Genomic DNA, 27425 nt, shown 5'->3' on the forward strand with positions numbered 1-27425 from the left:
TCAGGAAGGGGTGGCAGGGGCCTCCACCGGGACAGTCCACCTGGCCTTGCACCAATACCCCAGCTCCACACCCCTGGTCACTAGCAACTCAACGCCTGTGCAGAAGCTGGTTTCGGAGGCTAGGCACACTGCTGCAGCCCCCACCTCAGCTGGCTGGCCCATGCGGCCCAGGGCCTGGGAAGAGACAGGGATAAAGGAAGTCCAGAGGAGTCCCCACTTGACTGCCACACCCACCACCGGATCTGGCCCCCACTCCTACCTGCGCCATTGTGCCTGCTCGGACTGTAGCCTTGGGGTCCGGGGTTGAAGCTGCTGGCTCCTCCCACAGTGGGGTCCAGATGTTTCCTGGGGAGATGCTGGGATAAGGGAGAAAGGATCAGGGAAGTTTACTGCAAACACTTCCTCCCAGTCTTCCCAGTTCCCCCAGGAAGCTCTCAGCCCATTTGGTCCTGCTTACCACTTGGCACAGACACCATATTGACTCTTGTCCAGGACCAAGGCTTTGGTCATGGTTCTTACTGCCCCCTACAGTAGATGGGGCCGGGGAGAAAGTTCAGTCCAGGGAAGATGAGGCTCCTCCTGTGTCCTCTTCTCCCAACCTCGGGGTTCAAGCAGGGACATCATAATGGGGAAGTCATGTCCTCCTTGCAGGCTTACTTTAGGTTGCATCAGGGTCTATTTCTTGGGAGACACTTGGCACATAACAACATGTCACAAGTGTTATACCTCAGGGCTGAGGCCTCTGGGGGGTCAGATAGGCTGGGAAGAAAATGGTGGGGATACCTTAGTGGCCACATAAGGAATTGCATGGGACTGGCCAATCCCCCCAACCAGGCTGGAGATGTTGATGACATTCCCATGGCTCCTCCGTAGGTGGGGGAGGGAGAGCTGGGGAGACAGCAGGCAGAACAAGCTGCTAATGCCCCTGGATCTCCCCCAGCCTGCTGAAACACATCCTGATGTCTGGAGCAATGACCATCACCCCGGTATGTTCACTAGTTGCTGCTTTGTACAGTCAGCATCCGGAAGTCTAGAGTGTACCTTCGCTGAGTCGCCCCAGGATCTCTGGGTCTCAGTGCTTAAGGAGACTCTCAGTCTGAAAGGGATTTTTGCCTATGTCTCTTCTATTGTCTCTTTCTCTCCCCCACCACCCCCCCCTTTCTCTGTCCCTACTCCCCTCTCTCTGGGTCTTTGTATGTTACTCAAACTCCTGTCCCTATCAAAACAGAAAAATGCAACATGGCTGCATTTTTTGCAACAATGAGAGGAAGCTCTTTTATCCATGAAGGGGAAGATGGTTTCTCTGAGTGATACGAGACAACCCCCTCACTATAAAAATTTTAAGTCAGCTTTTCCCTAGTTTCTTAGCTCCTTAGCCCCTGGTCTTAATCACTCTTCAAATCAGTTTCTAAATCCTAAACTAAAGATTGCTCCTAGCCTAAATCACAGAATGTCTCTCACCCCTGCTTAATAACTATTTAAAAGTCTGTGAGATATAATCATTATAGCCCAACACTCCCCCAAGCCATTCCAGACCTAACTCTTGGATAAATAAACGCCATCCCAGAGACCAAATAGGTTTTAACTCTCCTCCAGGCCAGTCTAGACCTAACCACTGGGTGAAAAAACATCACGTGAAATTAAGATAAATAGGCTTTGAGTCCCATCTCTGGAGGTGGCGCTTTTAATTTATTAACTAATGTCTGTTTTTCCTCATCTAGGGGCTGTTGGGATACGAATTATGTTCCAGCGAGGCTTCCAGTGCACCCCAACCAAGGCAGATGTGAGACCCTCTCTTCTTTATTTAAGAACAGATAGGGGGCCGGCCCGGTGGCTCAAGTGGTTGGAGCTCCGTGCTCCTAACTCCGAAGGCTGCCGGTTCGATTCCCACATGGGCCAGTGGGCTCTCAACCACAAGGTCGATTCCCACATGGGCCAGTGGGCTCTCAACCACAAGGTTGCCGGTTCAACTCCTCAAGTCCCCCAAGGGATGGTGGGCTCCACCCCCTGCAGCTAACATTGAACACGGCACCTTGAGCTGCCGCTGAGCTCCCGGATGGCTCAATTGGTTGGAGCATGTCCTCTCAACCACAAGGTTGCTGGTTCGACTCCCGCAAGGGATAGTGGGCTGTGCCCTCTGCAACTAGAAACGGCAACTGGACCTGGAGCTGAGCTGCACCCTCCACGACAAAGACTGAAAGGACAACAACTTGACTTGGAAACAAGTTCTGGAAGTACACACTGTTCCCCAATAAAGCACTGTTCCCCTTCCCCAATAAAATCTTTGACAAAAAAATACAAAGACACCAAAAGAAACCTAATTTAAAGCATGTCAATGAGTATAAAAACACTTAGGGAAAAAAAAGAAAAAGAACAGATAGGGCGAAAGTTTCATGAATTCCCCAGTAGGTAGGGACAGCTCTACCCTCCTCACCCTGAAGCAGATACAGAAAAAAAAGAATTCCTGTCCCTCAACTTCCCACAGAGCTTTATGGGGATCACGTCTCTCAGGAGAAATAAGGCAGGCAGTTAGAAACAGGTAATGGGGTCTGTGCATTCCTGCACGGCCAACACAATCTACAGGGAGCACCACCTGGAGACCTCCCAAATCTTCCTTATCTGCCGTAAGCATTAACCACGGGAGGTAACCAAGACCTCCATCTCACCCTAGCCTCATTATACCTTCATTATAATATCATATATATGCCCAGAAGTTCATTAATATCATTATAACAGACTGAACTCTGGGAAGGGACATGCGCAGTCTAAGAGGGTGAGGTAATGGCCCCTTATCAATCACAGGTGTCAATCAAGCGGTTCTGCTCCCAGAGGGGAACAGCCCATCCCAGAAAAAAAAAAAGATAAAACCCCTAGGTTCCCGAGAGCCGCTGCCATTTGAGCCCCTTCTTTTGCTTGGTCTGCTCCAAACTCTTTGGAGTGTACTTTTTCTCCTAATAATACCACCTTGAGCCCCGAGCCCTTGAGCCCTTTGGGCCTTTTGAGCCTTGGTTTTGCTCGGCCGCTCCTAACCCTTTGGAGTGTACTTTCCCTTCTAATAATAGCCTTGAGCTGCTTTTCTTTGTGCTCTGACTGCTCCTAATTCTTTGGAGTGTGCTGTCTCTTCCAATAAACTTTTTCACCACTTTACCTCTGTGTCTCATTCAGTTCTTTGCTCGAGACACCAAGAACCTGGACACTGCACCAAGAAGGGCCCAACCTCTGGTAACATAGTAGCTAGGATTCCCGCCTCTCACCCAGGAGGCCAGGGTTCAATTTCTGCTGCTGGGTCGCCAAAGCAGCTAAAATCCGCCCCCCTCCCCCCAAGAAGGGTCCCCTCTCCGGTAAGATGAGTTTTAGGGAGAGCTCTGTGGTCAGAAAGTGATGTGGGAGGCCTTCATGAAATGCACCCCATATTCTGCCAACTCCTCCCCTAGTTACCTGGAGGTCCCTAAACTAACTCTCTCTCCCTCTCCATCTCCTCACTCCCTCCCTGTCTATCTACCAGGTCTTTCACAACACATGACCTTGAAGAAAATAAAATTCTATCTCCCTCCCTCTTTCCCTCCCCCCCCCCACTTGCCTTGGGCAGCTGAGCTGGCCAGGCAAGGTCTTTTCTTGTCACTAGAGATTAATGAGAACAAGCTGGCTTCCCCAAGGGTTCACCGAGTGGGAATCTAAACTGGCTCCCTCTCTGGCTCACCCACCAGCTCTTTCAAACCTCCACAAACACAAGAACAGTCCCCACCCTATTCTCAGTGCTGTATCTTTAAATTCACCTGTGTTCCAACCTCAGGGACTTTGCACTTGCTGTTCCCTCTGCGTGAAATGCTTTTCCTGAAATAGTCATGTGACTCACTCCTATGGTGACGAACCATCCTGGTTTGGCCAGGACTGAAGCGTTTCTGGGGACATGGGACATTCAGTCCACAGTTTCAGGACTGGGACAGTCCTAGGTAAACCTACTCCCTCAGCAACTTCAAATCTTATTCAAATGTCACCTTCTCAGATGGCCTTCCCTGACCATCCTATTTAAAACTGCAACCTGCCTCCCCCTGGGTTCCCAACCCACTTCCTGATTCCTTTTCTCTATGGCACACACCTCCCTTTGACATGCCATATAGACTTTACATACTTATTTGCTTATTCTCTGTCTCTCCCATCAGAATGCAAAAATCCACAAGGGGACAACTGACGTTCTCACTGTTTCATCCCCAGTACTAAGGTATTTGGCATATAGTAGGTGCTCAATAAATATCTTCTGAATAAATGAATGGATTGATTAAGGATCTATTACATACCTGGTCCTGTTCTCAGCAATTTACACAGATTAGCTCATTTAATCCTCATAACCCTGAAAGGAAGTATAGTCAACAGCCCCTTTTTACAGGCGAGGAGATAGGAACAGATGGGTGACTAACGCAAACAGAGGGTCATGTGACACCTAACAGAACCAGTATTTGCAGCCCAGGCCGTCTAAGACCAAAATCCATCACCAAACTAGAATTTCTGACAGCTCTAGGTGTTAAAAACTTGAAGGTACGTGACCATAAGTGACATGAGTTATGTGGGTATTCAGGGTAGGGTGAAATTCTAATCCTCCAGCCGGTTCTTCAGGGACTCCCCCACCTTCATCCTCTCCTTCTCCCTGTCACTCTTGTCAGCCTTGAAACCCTCCCTCCCTCAGCCCTGGGGCTTGCCCAGCCCCAACCCCAGCCATGTTCATCGCCTTAATCTTTATTACTTCCTGTCCAGCCACCTAACTCCCTCCCCCCCACCCTGCAAAACGTGAGATCCATGAGGGCTGAGACACGGTTCATTTGCCATCCTTATCCCGGCACTGGGCACACAGCTGCCACTTAATAAATATTTGTCCCACTCCCTATGGCCCCTTCCCAACCCTCCCACACATTCCTTGGCCAGAGTCCTCCCTCCCCCACCCTCAAGGTCACCTAGTAGCTACATCAAGTACCTGCTGAACACTTATTGACTTGACTTTCCCCTCCCTCCTTTCCAACACCCAATCTGGAGAGCCTGGTTCTCCTGGATGTCCTGCAGCCTCCCTCTGGCCTGACTCCATTTTGCCTAAATGTTGGGGTTCCAGAGTCCTTCTCTGTCTCTAAGCTCAACCTGGGGAGCCTCTACTTTGTTGGTTTCCCATCAGCATCTCCTAAATCTCCTTCAGAGCTCCCTTCTGGAGCTCCTGACCCGCCACCCTTGGGCTTCTCTCCATCTCAATGTCTCGAGTGCAGAACTCACCCCATTGTCTCCTCCTAAAACCTGCCTCTCTTCCTAGTTTCAGCCTCAAAGGTGGGGCCTACTCCCACCCAGCTTTTCAAGCCACAGATTGGAAGACCTGGGAATCTTCCAGAGTCTCCCTCTCCCTCAATTCCTCATCTGATCCATCACTTCTTTGCTCAAATACCTTCCATGGTTCCCTATTGCTCTTGAGATAAAGACCAGACACCTGCCTTGGCCCTCAAGGCCCCATGTGATCTGCCCCCACTATTCCTTCCTGGACCACGCCCTTCCTCCCTCTATTCAGCCCCTCGCTACCACCAAAGTCTCTCTCACTGCCAGGTCTTTGCACAGGCTGTTGCCTCTGCCAGGAACACTCGCATCTCTGTACAGCCACATCAAGGACCCTGGACTCTTATTGGTCTGAATTTCCTTCCCCACTCCCTCCATTTGGATTCAGGACCTGGAGAGCCACTTTCTACCCTCCCCTAGTTAATGTTGCTCCGGTCTCACTTCCTCCGGGAAGCCCACCCTGATCCCCAGAACAAGCCATTCTCCCTGTCACACATCTCCCAGAACTATACCTGTCTCCCTCCTAGCTCAAAACACTCACCCCCCACAAACTCTTGTCTGCATTTATTTAGTAATGCCTGGCTGCCCCATGACTAGGAACTCCTCAAGGGCAAAGACCACGTGGTGTCGCCCTAGCACCTAGAATGTTGCCGGACACCTACCCAGTGCCCAGTCAGTCTCTGATGGATAAATAGATGAATGAATGGATAGGTCTCTAAGAACAATCCAGCTCTGAGAGTCTACAATTGACACTCCTGTGCTCACACATCTTCCGTGGTTCCTTATTGCCCACAGGATCTCATTTCCTTGACCATATAAATATCCTAATTCCTCCGTTGTTTTCTCTTGCCTAGGAAATCACAAACTTTGGCTTATGTCAAAAATACAGAAATTCTGATTCAAGAGGTCTGGGCTGAGGCCCCAGAGTTGACATTTCAAGAGCTTCCGAGAGATGGTGGTGGTGATGATGGTGATGGTGGTGACGACAGCAATGGCAGTGGTGGTGGTGATGACAGTTATAATCACGGTGATGATGGTGATGATGAGGGTGATGAGGACAGCAACTTACACATGTCGACATATTTCCCTACAACAGGCCCAGTTTTAGGTGCTGGAACAGAGGCACGAACAAGAGACTGAACTCTCTGCTCTCTGGAAAACCAAATGCAATGGGCAGACCTTAGCTGGTGCCTGGTGTGAACAAACCAACTGTAGTAAGACATTTGGGAACAAAAGAGTGAATTTCAATAGGGCTTGTGTATTCGATGGTATTAAGAAATTACTGTTAATTTTCTTAAGAGACCTAATAGCAGTTTGGCTATGTTTTTTAAAAGTCTTAATTTTAATTTTTAACATAAAGTTAAATGCATTTTTTAATTAAAACAATGTATGGCTCTCCCTCACATCTTGGGTGAGGGCTAACTCTGAGGTGCACATTTCTCTCTGACTCCCAGGGTTCCCTAGGGGATGGCATCCCACTTGCCCCAGTGGTAATTTGCTCAGTGACGCCTTCCTTCAACTGCCTTGCATGTCCACCACTGCCCCCAGCCCAAGGGCAGCACTTCCTGGGATTGCCTCCCACACATCCTGTGCTCCATCCTCATCTAGGTCTGCTTCTGGGGGATCCCCAACTAGCAGGTGTGACCATGGTACTGTGATGATGTTAAGAATTCTAATAGTCTGAATAAGAATGTCTCCAGGTTAGCTAAGACCCTGGTGTCAATGTAAATCTTGTCGTGACTGTGTAAGAGAATGTTCTTGTTTTTAGGAAACGCACACAAAATTACTGACAGGTGATGGAGGTTCTCTTATTCTTAAAATTCACCCAGGTGTTCTGCCCCAGGGCCTTTGCACATTCTTTTTGTAGTGAGTGCAACACTGTGCTGTGTTTCTCCACTTCCTTCCCTCCCACTCCAAATCCAGCTCAAGTCTCACCTTTTCCCTTCTACTTCTCCCAGGCTTCATTTGCCCAACACGTATCTCAGAGACCTCAAACTGAGTGAGGTGGATTAGATGCAAGAAACAGAATGGGACAAGGTTCATGATAAACAATAAGAGCTCAGAGACAGTAAACTCTGTGCCAGGTATGTTCTAAAGGCTTGGCGGGTATTTACTTGCATCTCATTCAATTATTAGAACAACCCTGTGAACTAGATACCATGATTAGCCCCATTTTACAGATAAGAAAACAGAGGCAAAGAGAGACTGAGTAATTTGCTCCACGTGCAGGTAGGAAGCAGCAGAGAATTTAGGCAGATGGGCCCCAGATCTAGACCTTTTCCTCCCATGTGAGGTTTCTCTACTGACCACTCACAGGTAACAAAGTCAGGTAGCCAATAGGGGGAGGCAAGGACTGGGGTACAATGACAGCCAGGCTACATTTATCAAACTGTCATCCTGCCCCATGGATCCAGTTTACCAACTTTTCAAAAGAAACCAGAAATCCAGTTGTTTATGTGAAGTCACTCTCTTTTTAAATGATGGCAACTAATGAGAGAGAGACTGTGTGTGTGTGTGTGTGTGTGTGTGTGTATAATATATATATATATGTTATATATAAATATATATATTCACATATATATTCATATACATATATATATTTTCCACACCCACACACACATATATATAAACCTTTTCTGGGCTGTGATATATGGGTTAATCATAGGTGAACAGAAATTGGGGACAGGAGCCAGGGTTCACTGGTTGAGAGGGGGATTACCCAACTGGGGACATTCCACCTGGATCTCAGATGAAACCTTGAAGATAGCACCTGAACTTTCTCCACACTGGTGACACCTGGCCCACTCCTTGGGCGTCTGCCCTCTCTGTCTACACTCACTTTTCTGAGCTCTTCCAGCCTCAAGCCAGTGAGCTCCAAAATGATGTCTCCAGGCCTTCACCCTCACTGCAGACCCATGAAGGCCACTCAACATGTCCCCCACCCCACCTGCTCCTCCCCAGGAGGCCCCGTTCTGCACTTGCTGGGGATAGGGATGGGGGAAACAAACTGAAAACAAAAACAAAAACAAAAACACTTTCTTTCCCAAGTCCACCGTCATATCTAGTTTATAAGGAACTCCTGACAATTCTACCTTCAAAATGGATCCAGAATCAGACCATTTCTCACCAAATCCACAGCCACCAGCCTGGCTGGATCCAATATCACCTCCCTCTAGGACCGTCCACATCGCCTCCTCTCTGGGCCCCCCGTTCCAGCCATCACCCACCAATCTGTTCCCCACATGGCCACCAAAGGACTCCGGTTCCTACTTACTGTGCCTCTGCTCAGAACCCTCCATGTTCCCTGCTCACTCCATGTCAAAGCAACGTCCTCTCCATGGTTTACAAGGCCCCATTCGATCTGGGTCCCATTGCCTGCTTTCTGCCCTCAACTTCCACCCACCCTCTCCCCCAGCTCACCCTGCTTCAATCACAACTGCCCTTCTTCTCTCTGTTCCTCCTACACTCCAAGCTGTCCCACCCCAAGGCCTTTGTACTGGCTGTTCCTTTGCTGGACCCCGGTTCCCCACACACTTCTTTGGGGTCTGACTCAAATGTCACCTTTCAGAGAAGCTTTCTGTCTAAAAGAGCACACAAATACACTAAAAAAAAAAACACAAAAAAACACACACACACCAAAAAAACAAACTAAAAAAACACCTCATCTCGTAAAGATCATGCTGAATTATTCACAGGTGAACTATGGTGTCTGGAATTTACTTTAAAATACTCCAGCGGGGAGGCTGGTTGGCTCAGTTCGCTACAGCCCAGTGCTCATCACACCCAGGTCGCCAGTTGGATCCCCACATGGGCTGGTGAGCTGCGCCCTCCACAACTAGATTGAAAGCGACGACTTGACTTGAACCTGATGGGTCCTGGGAAAACACACTTACCCCAATATTCCCCAATTAAAAAAAACAATACGCCAGCCAAAAAAAAGAAAAAAAAGAAAAAGAAAAAAAGAGGGTTCTCCAAGAAGCAAGAATGGAAGATTGTTAACAATTGTTGCCGGTGGGTGACGAACAAGTGGGGTTCAGTACATGCTTCTCTCTGCTTGCGTGTATGCTTGGAAAAAGCCATAATAAAAACTTATAAACTGTCATTAGCACTCACCTATCATTCTTTTTTATTTTCATTCTTCCACCTCCATGCCCCGCCCCCCAACTCCAGTACAAGCTGTTGTTTCTCAGCCTAGCTGTGTAGGACCCAGCTCCCTGGCCCATGCTGGTATTATGAGCCTTGCGCTCCCCCGGCTGAGGCAGTCGGTCACCAGTCGCAGGTCAGCCACTCACAGCAGCTCAGGGCAGCTCTTGCCGGCTGCCGGCCGCTCACGCTGGCCACCGGCCGCTCAGCAGCACATGGTAGCCCTCGGCAGCCCACAGCAGCCCGTGGCAGCACACAGTAGCCCACAGACGCTGCTGGCCACTCACGCTGGCTGTTGCCACTCATGCTGACTGCCGGCCACTCACGCTGGCCACTGGCCACTCACGCTGGCCACTGGCCACTCATGGCAGCACGCAACAGCCCGCGGTCGCTCACGCTGGCTGCCGGCCACTCCGGGCAGTACACGGTAGCCCATGGCAGCACAGCAGCACAGCAGCCCCGCCGCAGCATAGCAGCCTATTCACTAGCCCACGTGGCATGTGGGAATCAAACCGGCCACCTCGGTGTTAGGAGCACGGTGCTCCAACTACCTGAGCCACCGGGCCGGACCACCTATCACTCTTTGTACCTTTTCTTTCCTTTGCTTTTCTGCATAGCATTTGTCACTCCCTGACAGTATGTTCTGTATTGATTTGCTGATTTGCTTATTGTCTGTCTCCCACACCAAAATGTCAGCTCCTCTAGGGCAGGGATGTCTGTCCTGTTTTGTTCCTGGATGCCCAGCACTTAGCATATTGCTGGTGCTAAATAAATATTTGTTGAATTAATTAAAAAGTGCTATGATGAAACTAAACATGCTTTTATCACAGAGAATGAATATGTGTAAGTGCTACAGAAGCAAAGATGCTCTGGAAAGATCTTTTGGAGGATGTGATATTTGAACAAAGATGATAAGCGGGGACATTATGGAAAGATTCAGAGGAAAAACACAGAGGTAGAAGAAGGAGACGCTCTCTGCTTCTAATAGCTACTCATTGGGTGGCAAAGCTGTAACTGCCTATTACGGACTCCCTGTCTCAACCTCTCCCTCCATGTTCTTAACATCCCCCACTACCACCACCACACCACTTTGGAAGGTTCTGGAAGGTTTCTAAGAAGGCTGGGCTATGTAGTCACCCAGGTAGCTTGTGCTGGACATAGCAACTTGTACCCATTTATTTTCTACAAAATAACAGAGTCCTTTAGGGATAAGATCAAACCAAAGCAGAGAAAACATTTTGTTCTCAGACAAAATGGGTCTGACAATCCCATTGTCAGGAGGCCACCTGGGCCTGGCAGCTGGGGCCCCAGCCTTCACCTTGGTCAAGGTGTATGTCCCCAGCAGGTTCAGCTCCAGTAGCTGCTGGAAGCCCTGGGTAGAGGTCTCCTGGGACCACTGCGGAGGCGGATCTAAGGGTGGGGGTGGGAGAGAGGAGAGAATGAGAGAGCGACATAGACAAAATGGGGAAGGCAAATAGGGACAGTGTAGGGGAGCGGGGGACCCAAGGTGTGGACTGGCAGACAAGAGGGTCAGGGGTCCTGAAAAGGAAGAGAGGTTGCACAGCAGTTAATAAAAAAGTCTCGGGGCTCAGAAGTCCTGGGTTCGAATCTTGGCCCTGCCACTTCCTGGCTGCATGACTGTGGGCAACTCACTTTACCTCTCTGTGCCTCAGTTTTCTCATCTGCAGAATGAGGATAACATTTTCTTCTTTTTTTTTTTTTTAAGATTTTTTTTGTTGTTGGGGAAGGGGAACAGGACTTTATTGGGGGACAGTGTGTACTTCGGGACTTTTTCCAAGTCAAGTTGCTGTCCTTTCAATCTTAGTTATGGAGAGCGCAGCTCAGCTCCAGGTCTAGTTGCCGTTGTTAGTTGGAGGGGACGCAGTCCACCCACCATCCCTTGCAGGAGTCGAGGAGTCCAACTGGCAACCTTGCGGTTGAGAGCCCGCGCTCCAACCAACTGAGCCATGTGACCACCCAGGAGCTGAGCGGCAGCTCATTGACTTCATTCTAGTTGCAGAGGGCGCAGCTCACTGGCCCATGTGGGAATTGAACCGGCAGCCCCGTTGCCCAGAGCTTGCACTTTAAGCAACTGAGCCACCTGGCTGCCCCAACATTTTCTTCTTGAGCTTAGAAATTTCATGAGTAAATATTTGTGCCTGACAGTACCACAATATGTTTGTTAAATACAGTTGACCCTTGAACAACAAAGATTTGAACAGCGTGGGTCCACTTATACACAGATTTTTTTTTCAATAAGTATACAGTCAGCCCTCCATATATACCCGGGTTTTGTATCGGAGGATTCCACCAACCATGGATCTCAAATAGTATTTTTGATTCACAGTTGAGAATCCATGAATGCAGAGAGCCGATTGTATGCATTGTTCTACGTCATTTTATGTAAATGACTTGAGTATCCGAGAATTTTGGTCCTGGAACTAATCCCCCACAGACACCAAGGGACTGTAGTAAAGTTTTTTTGGGGGGTCAACAGTTATACACAGATTTTCAACTGCGTGGGGTTGGCACCCCTAACCCCCACATTGTTCAGGGGTCAACTATAAATAGAAGGAATGGTTGGGGGGGGAGGTTAGAGGGAAAGAAAAATCAATATTCAGAAGAAAAGGAGCTGGAAAGAGTAAGAACGGGGAAAAAGCCTCATTACCACTGGACGTGCTAGTATATGCAGTCGATTCTCCTTATTCGAGCAGTTATGATCTGTAAAGTCACTGTGAACATTCAATTAGTGATTAGTGTGACCCATTACCCCTAGGGGAAGTCTCTACATAGAATAATATACAATGATATGGACCTGTTCTGGACTGAATGTTTGTGTCCACCCCCACCAAACTTCCTTTGCTGAGATCCTAAGCTCCAAGGTGGTATTAGAAAATGAGGGGAGGTGATTAGGTCAGGAGGGTAGAGCTCTCAAGAATGGCATACGTGCCCTTAGAAAAGGATCCCAGAAAGTGCCCTCACCCCTTCCACCATGTAAGGACACAGTGAGAAGCAGGCCCTCAGCAGACACCGGATACGCCAGCACCTTCACCTTTGCACTTCCCAGCCTCCAGAACTGTGAGAGATAAATGTTTGTTGTTTAAGCAGCCCAGTCTATGGCATTTCTGTTATAACAGCCCAAATGAACTAGAACAGTATCTATATGTGTATATATATGTACATGTGTATATGTATCTAGATGCACGAATAGCTAACACAGATTATAATCTTAAATGCTAAACACAACTCATGCTTTGGGTTCTATTTCAAAGTACAAAGTGACTTATTTGAGGCTGCCCCCACTAACAGGTGCCCGCCTTGCGATTCAAACTCATCCAGCTGGCCCCAGAATGGGAGCTCCTTGCCCTGTACCTCCCCCTCCTGCTTCTGTCCTCTGGGCATCTCTCTGTTTGAGAGCTGAGAATCACCTTGTACGACCATAGCTGGGAACGTGAGCTACAGGCAGCTCAAATTTTAGCCACTCTGCACATGCCTGTGAATACCGGAAAAGTACAACCAGTATTAATTATGGGGTTATAAAAACTTTTTTTTTGAAAGTAGGAATTCGCAAATGTGGAATCCACGAATAATGAGGATTAACTGTATCTGTCTTTTCTTGTCTACTTCCTTACTCTAGAATGTGAATCCCATGAGGACTGGAATGTTTTGTTTATTTTGTTCAAGGCTTAATTCCCAGTCCCTGGGACAGAACTTGGGACATAGTTGGTACTCAATAAATATCTGTTGAGGGGTGGCCAGTTAGTTAGAGCATGGTGCTAATAACACCAAGGTTGCAGGTTCGATCCCCACATGGGCCACTGTGAGCTGTGCTTTCCTTAAAACAAAACAAAACAAAACAAAAACAAATAAATCCCGGGATGCTTTACAAAAAAAATCTGTTGAACATGCAAAGGACCCAGAGAGAAAAAATGAACTAGTATCCACCATCTGTTTAATCCTTACAACAATATAAGGAGGAAAATGCAGTCCAGAGAGGGTGAGACACTTGCTCAAAGTTGCCCAGCTAACAAGGGAGGCTTCGCTCTACTTCAGGCTTGCTGTGTGACTTCAGTGCAATCAATTCACCTTTCGGAGCCCTGGTTTACCAACATGAGGCATTCTTATAAAGGGCAGCCATTAAGCTGATGGCAATTTCCTTTTTTTTTTAAAGATTTTATTGGGGAAGGAGAACAGGACTTTATTGGGGAACAGTGTGTACTTCCAGGACTTTTTTCCCAAATCAAGTTGTTGTCCTTTCAGTCTTAGTTGTAGAGGGCGCAGCTCAGCTCCAGGTCCAGTTGCCGTTGCTAGTTGCAGGGGGCGCAGCCCACCATCCCTTGCGGGAGTCGAGGAATCGAACTGGCAACCTTGTGGTTGGGAGCCCACTGGCCCATGTGGGAATCGAACCAGCAGCCTTCGGTGTTAGGAGCACAGAGCTCCAACCGCCTGAGCCACCAGGCTGGCCCATAATTTCCTTTTGAAGTCACTAGATTAAGCCCTATAAACTACCTGTCTTGAGTACATCTTCACAAAGAGCAGAACCATTGGCCTCACTTCATAGATAGACGGAGACGGTTCTGGTAATTATGAGGCTAAATAGTTCACCTATTCAATACTCACCACAACCCTATAATAAGGATCATCATCATAGTTATTCCCGTTTTAGAAATATAGAAACTGAGGCATGGAGAAGTGAGGGCACACAGAGGGGATGGCACAGAGCCAGGATGGAAGCCCAAGCGTGGGTGATTCCACAACTGTCCTGTCCTGTGCAAGTGGACAGAGAAAATGGGGGAATTAGGGGAAGAGAAAGGGGAAACTGAGGTTTGGGAGGAAGGGTTGGGAAGCCAAGTGGTTTGACACTGATGGTCGTTGGGCCTCACAACTCACAGTAGTCAGCATAGTTGACCACACAATCCAGGCGGCCAAAATGGTGGACAGTTTCAGAAATGAGAGCCTGAGGAGAAAGATGTCTTATGAGTCAGGAGTGTTGTCACCCTGCCTTGTAGAGCTGGGGCTCCCAAGAGCAAGGTAGGAAGGGGGAAGCCGGAGTCACAGCTGAGAGGACAGGAGCTAGAGGAACTAGTTGGGGACTCTCCCAAATCACCAGGCATAGCAGGAGAAGAGGAAACAGGAAACCAGGGGTACCACAGCCCAGAGGGCTGGTTATAGTCACACGATAGTCATTACTCCAGAGACCTGAAATTGGGGGGACAGAGACCCTGGGGGGCAGATATCAGAGAGATACTGACTAAAAGGAAGGGACAGAAACCCTGAGACAGGAGGGGAAAAAACTTTTTCAGAAAAACACCCACTCCCTGTGAGGGACTCATTTGTTCCAATCCACGTGACAGGTGTGATAAGAATCTCGAAGTGGGAGATCAAACAGGACATACCCAGTCACTGGACTTGGCTAGCAGAATCAGGGAAAGCCCTGCAGAGGGAAAATGACACCGAGCTGAAACCTCTGGGACCCAAGCAATTTAGCCAGAAGAGAGAGGTAGAGGGATAGCATTGTACAAAAGTCTAGAAGACAACAAAGCATGTGAGAGAGAGAGAAAGAGAGAGACAGAGAGAGAGAGAGAGACAGAGAGAGAGAGAGAGAGAGAATTTTGGAAATGGGGAGTGGGGACAGAAAATCCGCTTGCATCACAGAGGAGAAACAGTTCCAGGAAGTTCCTGCTCCAAATCCTGCCCCCCCCACCCCGAACTCTGCAGGGAGAGAAAGACTGGACTCTCCGGTCTGAGAGATGAGGGGCTGGGGGTAATGACTGAGGGACCCTCACTCAACGTCTCTGTCACAGATAACCACTTGGACCCACTGAGAATAGGAAGAGAACAGGTTACCCCAGCACAGACCTTGCTGACGGCCTCTGCTGCCCTCTTGTGGCCATCTAGAATGGGACCTATTATCCCCTCGTTCCCCTCGTAATCCTAGTCTCTTGATGATCTTCTAGAACAAAGGTCAGAGACCTTGACACATATTCTCCTTGGCTACTCCAGGTATCTGCTGGGGTTCCTGAGAACACCCCATCTCTGGGTTCCAGAGTAAACTCTAAACCCGTAAGAGACATATTCCCCAAACCACCCGTTTTGTAACTATAATCCCTGAGACCCAGAGAAAAGGCGTAAGGGCGTGTGAGACCTGTCAAAAGGTCAGGCTCCAGGATATCACTACGCCTTCATTAGCCCTGCAAGTTGGATTTTATAAAACAAGAATCTAAACTTCTTCCCACACTCATTAGACCCCGGGGTCCCTCCTCTCCCAGTCTCCAATATTCCAACCAGCCAAGACTCCTCTCACCGAAGGCTCTCACGATCCCGCCTCCGGTGCCGCGCCCGCCACCCCCCACCCCCAGTCACAATGACCATCTTCCCCGCATAGTGTGATCCCGCATAGTGTGATCCCGTGGCCACCCCTCGAAAGTCAGTCTGTCTCTCCCTCTGTCACTCACTCAAGGCCTCTTTCCACCTCTAAAGTCGGGTGAGGCCGTGGGATCAAACCTTAAATAGGGGCTGGATCCTGGAAGCCCGGCTTTGCCAGGAAGTCTAGAGGCTTGGAAGTTTGGCCACAGCCCCCTCCTTCCTCAAATCCATTAATCCAGGCGCCCCCCTCCCTCCTTCTTCAGTACTACAAATTCGACATCCCTACCCCCTCTTCCCTGGGGACCCAGGAATCCAGACTCCAGCTCTGCCTTTCAGAGACCAGAGTGTCACAACCCCAAACAGAGAAGGAGAAAGTTATTAACTAAAAGTTCAAAGTTTTAATCCGAATTTGAACAAGTGCTGGGAAAACCAAACTTCGGCCATAATAACCCCTCCCCTTGTAGGCCACGAGGGGACTAGATCGCGCCCCCAGGTGCCCAGAGTGGCTCCAGATCTCCGGGCCGTGCCTTCAGATCTCGCCCTCGCCCTCGCACTCCGATTGCTGCCGCGTTTGGGTGGGTCAGAAGCTGGACTGCAGCAGAGTGACTCGCAGAGGCCACGCCCCCTCATCTTGGGTCAGGGCAGGAGGGGCGGTCCCGGAATCCCACGTGGGCTCCCAGGAGGAGGGACCTGTGCCACGCCCACTACCTCGGCGGGAGAACAGGGTGGAAGGGGAATTGGCCACAGGAGGAGATCTTGGGGGCGAGGTCACCTGGGGCGTGGGGTCTGATGGAGGAGGCGGCGCAGGGGGAAGAGGTTCTCCAATGTCCAAATTTCCACCTGGAGAGGACGAGGGAGTAATGAGAATGGCAAACTTTGGGAACCGGGATTCCGTACCTCCACGCCTTTCCTCTCAGTCCCAAGAGTCCAGATCCCTCAATAGCCTACTGCCCCAGACCCAGGAGTCCTGGGCTCTAGTCCTTTCCTGCCTGGAATCTAGAATTCCTAAGCCCTGTCCAGTTCTTTCCTCATCAAGACAGAGGATTCCCAGTGGCCCTCAGATCCTTCCCCACCAGGACCTAGGATTCCTGGCCTCCGGCTCCCTCTTCCCTAAAACTCAAGGTCCCCAGCCCCTCCTCACCTGTCATCATTCTGTGCCACTGCGACGCCTCAGTGGCCAGAGCTTGAGAGAGGCTGAGAACTCGCTCCCGGTGACCTTCTGATGGCAAATAAGGGGTGGTGTTCTTCGGACTTGAAATAAGATTTGGGGGACATGTACAATTAGCCAGTATAGTGAGGGACCGCAGGGCCACGCCTGTCCTTCTGAGAGTTGTAGTCCCTAGCACGTGTTTCTAAAGGACTTTAAATCTGGCGCGGTCCTCATAAAAAGCCCACGTGCATTTTGGGATTTGTAGTCCAGGTTCCCGAAAATTTCACCGGACTTCCAGGTGCTCCGGCCGACTTGGCTATCCACCCAGGTTTGCAGTTTGGGGAACCGAGGTTCTCACTTGGTATCTAGGGCTTTCTGATGCCCCAGGAACTTAAGTGTCTCTAAAAGATTCTGCGATCTACATGCACTTCAGTACTTAGGAGACCTCAACAACAATGCTACTCCCCTCCCCTTTGGCAAATTGATTTCCCTACTTGCCCCGCCCTCCAGTTCCTTACCTGCTCCAGGAACCGGAGCTTCTGAGCCATTTCTGGGTTCCTGAATGTCCTAGGACAGGCTGCAAAGGAATTGGGGCATTCGTATTCCTCACCTGGAAGCCCCACGTTGAGGGTGAAATGAAGGGGGCTTAGAGAGGGGATGAAATTGCCCTCAGAGACACTGACAATATTTAACTTTACATTCAAAGAACCCCTATCCTCCATGTGACTTAGATCAGAGGAGACCCCACCTTGTTTACCTATGACAAGGCCAGAAACAGACCCTCCAAATTCACTCTTTACCTCATAAATGATTAGCTTAACTGTCTGTCCCCCTTAAACTAGCTAGACACAGAGATACATATTGTGTTCAGCTGACTGAGATGCCCCCTAATTACAAAAATAATCCTAACCGTAAAATCACCCCACCTATGACTTGTCTAATTCCTCCCTAGAAAAATCTAAGATGAAACCATCTTGATGAGATACTCTGATCTTCAGATCTGGAGCTCTCTCCCCATTGCAATAGAGTAAATAAAATGGATTTCCCTGCGTGCTCAGTTTATTATTATCATTATTATTTTGCCTTTGACAATACATGGTAACTGAAAAGGAAAACTGGGCTTCTGATCCAGACCTGTGACCCTAGTGAGGTGGGGATGTTGTCTCTGACCCACCTCAGTCCCCCACTGCTAGGGGAGCCAGGATGCTGACTTCAACACAAGTACAAGTTGGGGTAAATCTGGAAACGCAGTTCTGGGTAAGGAGGTTGGGAACATCCCCATTTTACAAAGAGGGAAACTGAGGCTCAAACTAGGAGCAAAGGACGCACTACCATCCCACTGGCCCACTTCTGTTTCCCTTACCCTTTGTTCTATGTCAGGCTGGCGTCTGGCTGGGGACAGTGTCCTCCCCAGAGTAAGGAGCCGGGGAGAAGCTGGGCGAGGGAGAGGCCGTCCACACTCCTGGTTTCTGCGTATTCTTTCCAACTGTTCCTGAGCACTCATCCGGGGCCGGGCCAGGGGGGCCTGGGGAGATGAGAAACCCCTCAAGACCCCAACCTTGGCCTTAATTTTATCTCTTTCCCGAATCTCTTAGCCTCCAGTCTTGCCCTTTCCAGTAAGTTCACCACCAGATCTCGGAGGCCTCTTTCTACACCGGAACCGATGCTGTCCCTCCACTGCTTGCGTCCTCCCATGGTCTCTAAGCATCTTTGGGACAAAGGCATTTGAGGCCCTGTGAGGCCTGGTCCCTACACACCCCTGTGGCCTCAACCCCATCAGCTGCCCTGTTTGAACCTGAAGCCCCAGCCTGACAAACACCCACACTTCCCTGGACATATCAAGCTTCTTCACACTAGTAGACAGGACTCTGGGGTGTTTATGATTAAAAAATAAACAGCAATTCTGTATCAGCTGTGAAAACAACAGGAAGAATAGGATTTGAATAACTAAACTGTTCAGAGGATCTGCCTGGGTTGGCTTTAAAGAGGACCGTATGATTTCTGTCTTGCCCTCAAAACCAGAGGGAAGATGCACACAGGGAGAATAGCATATGCCAATTGGAGTTATGTGGCCACAAGTTAAGAAACTACCAGAAGCTAGGAGAGGGGCCCGGATCAGATCCTTCCACAGTGCCTTTAGAGGGAGTATGGCCCTGCTGACATCTTGATTATGGACTTCAGACTTATAAACTTAAAATGCAAGAGGACAGAGATAAAGCGAAGAAGAAATTGTTCAGCAAAAAGAAACTGGAACTTGAAGATGTGGAAAATTCTCAGCCTATCCGTATTGCAAAAAATGAGAAAGCATGTTCTGAAGAGAACACCAAGGGTGCGGCTGGATGAGCCGTTTGCTAAGATATTTGGCATGTGACGTGCAGATCCAGTAAATCATCTCAGCAGAGACACCGTCAGCTTCAACTGAAGGGGACAGAGAAGGGGCTAAATGAAGAAAAGCTGTCAGGCATCTGGGATGCTACAGGCAGGAAATGGGCTGATAGAACTATCTGGCTGAAAATAAGTGTTATCCATCAGGAAAGAAGGTAATTTGGACACAGACATGCCCATACACACAGGAGAAAGCCACGTGATGACTGGAGTTACACTGCCACAAGCCAAGGAATAAAGCCTGGACCAGATCCTTCCCTAGTGTCTTCAGAAAGGGGCTGGCCCTGATTTCAGACTTCTAGACTACAGAACTGGAAGATAATAGATGTGTTGTTTAAGGGTAGGGGAGAGGGAAGAGAACTCTTTACTGCAGTCTGCAACAGCTAGAAAATTCTAGGGAGACAGCTTGAATCCATTGCTTATTGTAGGACTAGTCACTGTAGTTCACTGTGTTTTACTGATCTGGCCAACCCTGAGTCACATGCCCGCCTGTTAAATATATGATGGCTCCTATATATTGGCCCTAGGACATTTCTTTCTTTTTTCTTTTCTTAAGTGTGTTTCTCCAGGACCCATCAGCTCCAACTCAAGTAGTTGTTTCAATCTAGTTGTGGAGAACGCAGCTCACAGTGGCCGATGCGGGGATCGAACCGGCAACCTTGCTGTTAAGAGCAACGCGCTCTAACCAACTGAGCTAACCGGCCACCCCTATCATTTATTTCTTCACAGTGAGCCAAACCATTGGCCCAAAAGCCTGCCAGGGCCAAATTCAAACTTGTATACAGCTACTTATTTCAAACATAGCCTAAATAGGCAGATATTCTTAGCCATTTAGAGACTGCCTACTAGGAATACTCCACCAAGCTGTACTTCAAATCTGCTAGCCATCGGTACGATGACTCTGTAGCTGTGAGCCGCTAAGAAGCTGCTGTCCTTAGGAGCTCTGTAACCCCGAGACTCCCCACTGTGCTGCTCAATGACATCGCTTAGACTCTTAAGCCCCCTCTCCCATCTCTCCTGCCGTCCCCTCCTCTGGGCAGTGGCCCCCACGCAGTTAACCTCTGAAGGGTTTCACTGGGAGGGACTTCTCCCACAGGCAAACCTGTCAAAGTATGGACAAATAAGGCTCGTGTGTACTACTGTTACCTCGTGATCATATCTCTTTCCTTGATCAGCTCTGAAATGCCTGAAACTCACTACACCACCCCTGAGCTCTGGACCTTGGCAGCCCGGGAACCGTGGGATTGGGGTGAGGCAGGAACAATTCCCGGAGGAGCCCCAACAATCCGTGCCCTTTACACACACCACTGAGAATACAAAAGTTCCTCTCTTCCTAAAAAAGGACTGATTGCTTGTTTTGCATCCACGATAATAAGGAAGCACCAGGCATGCTTTGAAATGTTTCATCAAGCTCTCGCAGCTGGCACCCAAATCGCGCTTCTCCGAAAGCCAGTCAGCTGATCGGTGATGACTGGCCAAAAAACAGCCAAAAATCAGCCCATCAGCAACAGACACAAAGCTTCCCAGTCTGAGGTCGACCAATCCCTAAACGCTGCTAGCTCCGAAAGTACAGCAGTTTCTGAACTCCATGCTGTATGACCACCTCTCTGCTTTGCTCAGAGCGACTGTATCTTAACAAGAATAGGTCTAGCTTGCTCGAGGAAGTAATACATTTAGTTTTGTTTCTGATACAGAGCAGCGGCCTCTTTCACGATCACCTCCATGCTTTTGCACACAAAATCTGTTCCCTTTGTTGGGTGTACTCTGCTCTGCAGGACCAAACCTTTTTCTCATTCAGCTTACCTATCTTTTAAAAGACTTTCCAATGGTCAGAGTCTCCCTCTCCCCCATCAGACTTGAGCATCAGGTCTAGTTTGTTCCTAGGCCCCCAACACCTTCCACAGGGCCTGGCCCCTAGAAGGCCTCAGGGGATACACGTTGAGCAAATAAGAGAATTTGGGAGTTCTTTCTGCAGTGGCTTAGGGGAGAGGGAATAGATGACAGCTCGCTCACCCTCCTGACACCCTACTTGGATTGGTCCTCGGCTGATGTCTTACTGGGCACCAGAATGGTCCTGCCAAATCCATAAGCCATACTTTTCCTGCAGGAACCCTTTGACAGCTTTGGGATGGGGAAGGCCACTGAAAAATAGGTTCTGATGTAGAGGTTCACCAAAGTCAGTCCACAAGTGTAGGTCCTTGAACGCAGGGACTGGTCTGGAGCCCCAGCCATGCAGGGCACTCAAGAAGGGTGCCTGAATTAAACAACCCTTCAGTTGGTGGATGGGGTAGTGGAAGCCAGAGCTCTGTGCTCCCAAGAGACTGTGTACAGTTGTATGCGTGCTCACTGCCCAAGGGCTGAGCCCACCACTGACCAAAACGTGTTCTGTCCACGCAGAAGGGGCGCCTGTCTCTCATTCACAAAAAGACGCCCTATACGCTAGCAGATGCCATGTCTTCCTAAATCCCCACCATAACCTGGATATTCGTTCCAGCTGTTTCCCTGCTTCCCCACTTGGTAAATTCTAACTCATCCTTCCAGGTCTCTCTTCCTCCAGGAAACCATCCCCAACATGCCAGGCTGTCTGGGAGACCCCAGTGCATCGTGTTTTTACCATCACAGCACACACCTCCCTCTGCTATGATCGCGTTTACATCTGAAGCTCCTCAGTCCAACCCAGTTCAGCTCAGGAATCACATGGCCCAGGCCAAACCCTATACACAAGAGGCCAGAGACCACAACAGCACCAATGAGAAACACCACAAGCATGAAGCTCAGAGTTAATTAACATATTCAAACCCACACTCCTCACCTTGCCTTCCTGCCCTATCTCCTGCCTGGTAACTGCATTCTTCCAGATGCCCAGGCCAAGGATCTCATGGTCATTCTGACTCCTCACACCCCATCTCTAATCTGCCAGGAAAGTTTGTTGGCTCCACCTTCAAAATCTGCCAAAATCTCCCAAAATATCTTATTTGCAATTCCAAAAAATAAAAATAAAAAAATCTGAAAACAGACCTTTGTTTTCTGAAATTTGGTGCCAATATCCCGGCCTGGCACAGCCTGAGTCTCAGCACACCGTCTGCATCTACTGCTCTTTTTCTCGCCTTTTTTTGGTTATTTGTGACTTCTGGTTTAATTGCTCTCTGAAGATGTCAAAAAGAGCCAAAGATAGCCCCGAAGACAGTGAAAAGAAGCAACAGAAACATCCGTCACTTCCAAGAGCTTGGAGAGAAGAATCACTTCAGGAGCAGGATTGTGGAGCATCTGCTGCAACATCTCAGTGAATAGGAACCCATGAGGTACCCCTGGATGTGATGTGACATGAACAGAAAGATGTCACGGAAGTTTTACAGGGACAGTGATGACCAGGAACTGATGACAAGCAGTCATCACTCTGCGTAGGGCAAAATATGAAGACCTGGACCGTGCATTCACAAGGATGTAGCCAGATATCCCCAACTGGCTTTTGGTCATGAAACAAGCTAGAACATTCCATGAACACCTGAACATTGATTGTTACCATAGGCTGGCAACACTGAAGACGCATATGATGTAAGATGTCTAACGATTCACAGTGGCCAGAGTGTCTGTAGATCATAAATACACTGGTGAGTTTGCTAAGACAATACCGGATGTGCTCCTACAAAAACGTCACCAACAGCAATGAGAAATGACAATGACAGGCTTGAAAGGTGCCAGCCTCAGATGATCTGCTCCTGGGCATGCTAGGGCCACACGCATACACAAGACACAGTTTGGAACACGTCTACAATTTTCCATAACTTGAGCATTATTATGCAAACAGGAAATCATGGGATCCAGAAAAATCTTTTTGGACAAGTTCAGTAATCACCTTGTGATAAGCAGCATGAGACCATTGCAGACAAACTAGACTGGAAGAAAACTGTTGAGTTTGGTTCCTGAATAAACGCTCTGGAAGTCTCCTTCCTCAGTGTCTTGTGAAGAATGGCATTTTGGGGGTATTTGCTTTCTGCCTGGTGTGGCATCTCCACATACAGCTTCTAACCATAGAAGTTTACACTCCGTGAAGAGCAAGAATCACCACCACCACTTTTTATTTTTTATTTTTTAACTGTATAGTGGCTGCAGGTACCAGGAAACCCAGGACCCAAGATTTTTAGAGATGCCAATTTGCAGCAGTTGGTTCTCAGAAGGAGGTTGATAAATCAGCAGAAGCAAACACAAGCACAGGCAGGGCTCTGATTACGTTGGAAAATGACTCTGCAGATGACAACTAAAGGGCCTCCTTTCCCCAAAGTCCTCAAGCAACCAGATATGGCATCACTGATAAGAAGGTGAGGCTCCATTTTGTTTTTTTGTGCCCAAGGTGATCAGGTTCAAGGAGAAGATCCTACTGGCCACCTGCAATAGCTTGCCTGTCGGGCATTTAGTGGGGGATAGAGGAACTGCTAAAATAGTATGAGATCAGCAATTTGAGAGCATTACAGCAATGATGGTGATACTGTTGGGGATACAGGGGGAAAACTCCCCATGGAAGAAATGGTGAAATGGGGGAGCAGTTCCTTGCTGACTTTTAACAGTGAATATTTCTCAGTGACCAAGAGATTCTAACCAGTTTACTCAATGAAAGGGACACTGCCCAGACGAGACCCCTTGTTAAGGAGCAGATAACACGGCCACCTCTACGAAGGCCACCTACCCCATCCCCGGGAATCCAACTCCTGGCCTTGCTTCAGATGTCCAACTCCAACTCGATGACAGTGTCGATCTTTTGACCAGTGACCCCTATCTCCAGAGTCCTCAAGCCACCAAATGTCACGAGCATTTACTGCAAATGTACATTTCGGTACTTGGCTTCATTTGTACCTGGATTGCGTCTTACTAAACCTTTTTCCTTAGAAATAAAAAGTGCCTGATATTTCTAATCTATTTTTATTCCACTCTGATTTGCTCATTTAGTAGTTCATTGCTATTTAAAAAATACAAAACAACAAAAAAAAGATTGACATTTAAATTGAGATTTATTTATAGCCTTTATCCCATTTAGTATGACTATTCATACATTTTTTGAAGAAATGTTAATTAATGTGTTGATTAAGGGTGCTGCGCCAGACGCCACTGGACGCTTTACATAATCCACAGTACAAGTATATATGTACTCTATTACTCATCTAGAATCTGAAAAATTTTGCATCTTAAATTACATCTGATCCCAAGGGTTTGGGATAAGGTTTGAAGACCGGTATATCTAGACTCCAAGTCCCTCTCAACAACTCCACTTCTTCTGACCTACTGACAATTACTATTACTTGCCGCCTGGCCCATCTCCCAGTCCCCGGCCCCCTCATTCGGCTCCCTGGCCCAGCCCTTGTCCCGCAATCTATTCTTCATTCGGCCACCAGAGGGCGCCAGTTCCCTCATAGGGCAGCTCCCGTTTCTCTCTGCTCAGAACTCTCCTTGGCTTCCTTCCCGCTCACTCACAGTTAAAGCAAAGTCCCCACCCTGCACCACAAGGCCCAGCATGATCTGCTCCCAGTACCCAGTACCCATTCGTTCTCATTATCCACCTCTTTCTCCATTGCTTGCTTACTCAGTTCCAGCCACCCTGGCTTTCTAGCTGCTACTTCAACACACCAGGCCCACTCCTGCCTCGCAACCTTTGCAAAGGCTGTTCCCTTTGCCTATAATGCTCTTCCACCAGATATCCCCAAGGCTCACTTCCTCACCTTCTTCAGGTATCCGCACAAACATCACCTCTCCATGAAACCTCCCCAGACCAAGCCATTTATAATTACAGTCCTTCCTCAAGAATTCCAACCCCCCTCACAGTGTTCTGTTTTAATTTAGCACTCAGTAAACTGTACATTATGTCCAGTAAAATTATGTACGTTAAACTGTTTATTATCTGCGTCTGATATGCACTAGAACACCAGACTGATGAGAGGATTTTTTTTTTCTTGTTCACATTTGTGACCTCAGTGCCTAAACATCTCTGTGCATTAGAACTCTCTGATGATGGAAATGGACTACACCTGCACTGTCCTACAGGCCAGCCACTGGCCACATGTGGCTCCTGAGCACTTAAAATGAGGCAAGTGTGAGTACATTTTTCATTTTATTTAATTTTAATTCATTTAAATAGCCACATGTGGCTACTGGCTACCTTATTGGATAGTGAAGACGATATTTAATCAATATTTGTAGAATGAATGAATTGATAAAGGAATGAGTGAATGGAGTACTTACTATATCCAGACACTACTTCCAACCCTTTATGGGCATTCATCTAGTTTGAATCCTCACATCAGCTCTAAGTGGTAGGCAGTGCTATTAGCTCCGTTTTGCAGATGAGAGAATGGAGGCAGAGAGAGGTTTAGTAACCGACCCAAAGTCACACAGCTTAGAAGTGGCAGAGACAAAATTCAATCCCAACACTTCACAAATCACATTCTCTCTGATCTGGGGTGCGGCCTTACAACTCTGCTCTTCCAGCTGTTTCTCGAAGAGTGGGGAGTTCGTGGGGGTCAGATCAAACGATTACGAGATGCACCATGGGGGTCAATGGACTGCCTACCTTGGTTCCTGGCTGTGGGGAAGTGGGGCAGCGACCCTCAGGACTGGAAGCCCGGGAGACCCTTGGAGATCCAAGACCTAGAAGGGCAGAAGGGGACTTGGTGAGGACAGAAAATGCCAGGCAAGTCCCGCCTCACCCAGGATGCTCACCTGAGTGAGGGCCAGCGAGGTCTCTGTCGCCCCCCGGAGGCCGCCCCCAGTCAGCCTCAGGGGGCCGGGGTGAGCTCAGTTCCAAGGACTCAGGCAGGCTCTGGAGGGGTTGGGGAAGGGGCGTCATGATTATCATTATCATCACCATTTTTCAAGCACTTAGCAAATGAGACACAGCATGTGTAGGATTAAGATGGAAAACCAGGAGCCAGACAACCTGGTTTCAATCTCAGCTCTGCCATCTAATAGCTGTGTGACCTTGGGCAAGTTACTTTACCTCTCTGGGCCATATTTAAACTTCTGATATGAAAATTGAATCTGTACATGTAAGGCCCTTAGAACAGTACCTGGCATATGGTGAGACATTATAAGTGCAAGATTTTATGATTATGCATCTGGCATGGTGCTAAGTACTTTTCCTGCATTATTTCATTAAATCCCCTCAATAAACACACAAGACACCTATTATTATCCCTATTTTACATATGGGGAAACTGAGGCTCAGAGAATGGGGTCAATGACGGATGTCACAAAGAGAGCAGAGCTGGGATCTGAACCCAGATCTCCGGGATACATGATCTGAAGGTCACAACAAGCAGTGGCTCTAACCCAGTTATGACAATAGTGGCTTGTACTTCCTGAACACTGACTCTGTGTCAGGCTCTTCCTAGTCACCCTTTCTTCTTCATACAGGTCCCTGCAAGGTGAGGGTTTTGATCAGAAGTGTCTGGTAAATATTTAACCAATGCCTCTCTGGGAGAAAAGAGCGCTGGTTTGTAGCATTTGCCAATCACTCCCACCATGGTCAATTTCAAGCTATTGACAAGACATCATAGAATGTGGAGTTGGGAAGAGATGCAGCCAGTTGGCCCTTGGGAGGTGGTGGGAGCTGGTTCTAGCACACCACCGGACTATGAGCACGTGTAATGAATAAGGAAACAAAGGTTTCTGGAGCATAGGATACTTGCCAGAGGTTGGTTAGCTGGTCAAGGGATAGGGAAAGACATGAGTAAATGATAAGCTGAGCCAGGGGCAGATGAGACAGGGAGCTGGGGGTGGGGAGAGAGCTGTGATCTCACCTCTCTCTCTGAGGACTCCTCCCCTTGGAGTGCGGGGGATGGGGAGTCAGGCTCAGTATGAGGAGGTGGTTTCTGGGGGCCCCCCAGACCTGCCAGTGTGTCTTCCATCATCCACAGCTGCTGCTGAGCAGACGATCTGTCCTGGAGAGAGGAAAGGAATTTGTAACTCAAAGGTGGGAAAACGCAAGGACAGTTCAAGTTGATAGGCCACGGACAGGGTCTGAAATCAGCTGGGCTGTATTTATGGAGTCATAAATGGGCTGTGTGTACATGTTGGAGGCGATATT

General features: G+C 48.5%; 2 protein-coding genes and 1 non-coding gene across 7 annotated transcripts in view; all 3 read right to left on the reverse strand.

Annotated features, from left to right (window-relative positions):
- Window positions 1–16260, reverse strand: HSD17B14 (hydroxysteroid 17-beta dehydrogenase 14). The gene is given in 12 exon segments (XM_033129272.1): window positions 1–174; window positions 260–356; window positions 458–525; window positions 784–888; window positions 10769–10860; window positions 14341–14435; window positions 15101–15162; window positions 15242–15271; window positions 15319–15326; window positions 15755–15797; window positions 15799–15882; window positions 16252–16260. Coding segments are annotated over 12 exon segments (867 nt in total).
- The window catches only part of PLEKHA4 (pleckstrin homology domain containing A4), a 22133-nt gene continuing 10907 nt past the window's right edge, over window positions 16200–27425 (reverse strand). For 3 of the 5 annotated variants that reach the window (XM_033129341.1, XM_033129342.1, XM_033129346.1), the window contains 7 exons: window positions 27139–27279; window positions 26060–26159; window positions 25911–25987; window positions 18330–18491; window positions 17485–17543; window positions 16958–17067; window positions 16200–16656 (listed from right to left, as the gene is read on the reverse strand). In XM_033129341.1, the coding sequence (XP_032985232.1) occupies window positions 16397–16656; window positions 16958–17067; window positions 17485–17543; window positions 18330–18491; window positions 25911–25987; window positions 26060–26159; window positions 27139–27279 (909 nt within the window). In that variant the 3' untranslated portion in view covers window positions 16200–16396. The remainder of the gene's footprint in view (window positions 16657–16957; window positions 17068–17484; window positions 17544–18329; window positions 18492–25910; window positions 25988–26059; window positions 26160–27138; window positions 27280–27425) is intronic. The other 2 variants (XM_033129344.1, XM_033129345.1) reach the window with 2 other exon arrangements.
- TRNAK-CUU (transfer RNA lysine (anticodon CUU)) lies at window positions 19982–20055 on the reverse strand. The gene has a single exon. It is a non-coding gene; the product is annotated as a tRNA-Lys (tRNA).

The sequence above is a fragment of the Rhinolophus ferrumequinum genome, chromosome 15 (assembly GCF_004115265.2).
Source record: "Rhinolophus ferrumequinum isolate MPI-CBG mRhiFer1 chromosome 15, mRhiFer1_v1.p, whole genome shotgun sequence".
In the NCBI taxonomy this organism is placed as follows: domain Eukaryota; kingdom Metazoa; phylum Chordata; class Mammalia; order Chiroptera; family Rhinolophidae; genus Rhinolophus; species Rhinolophus ferrumequinum.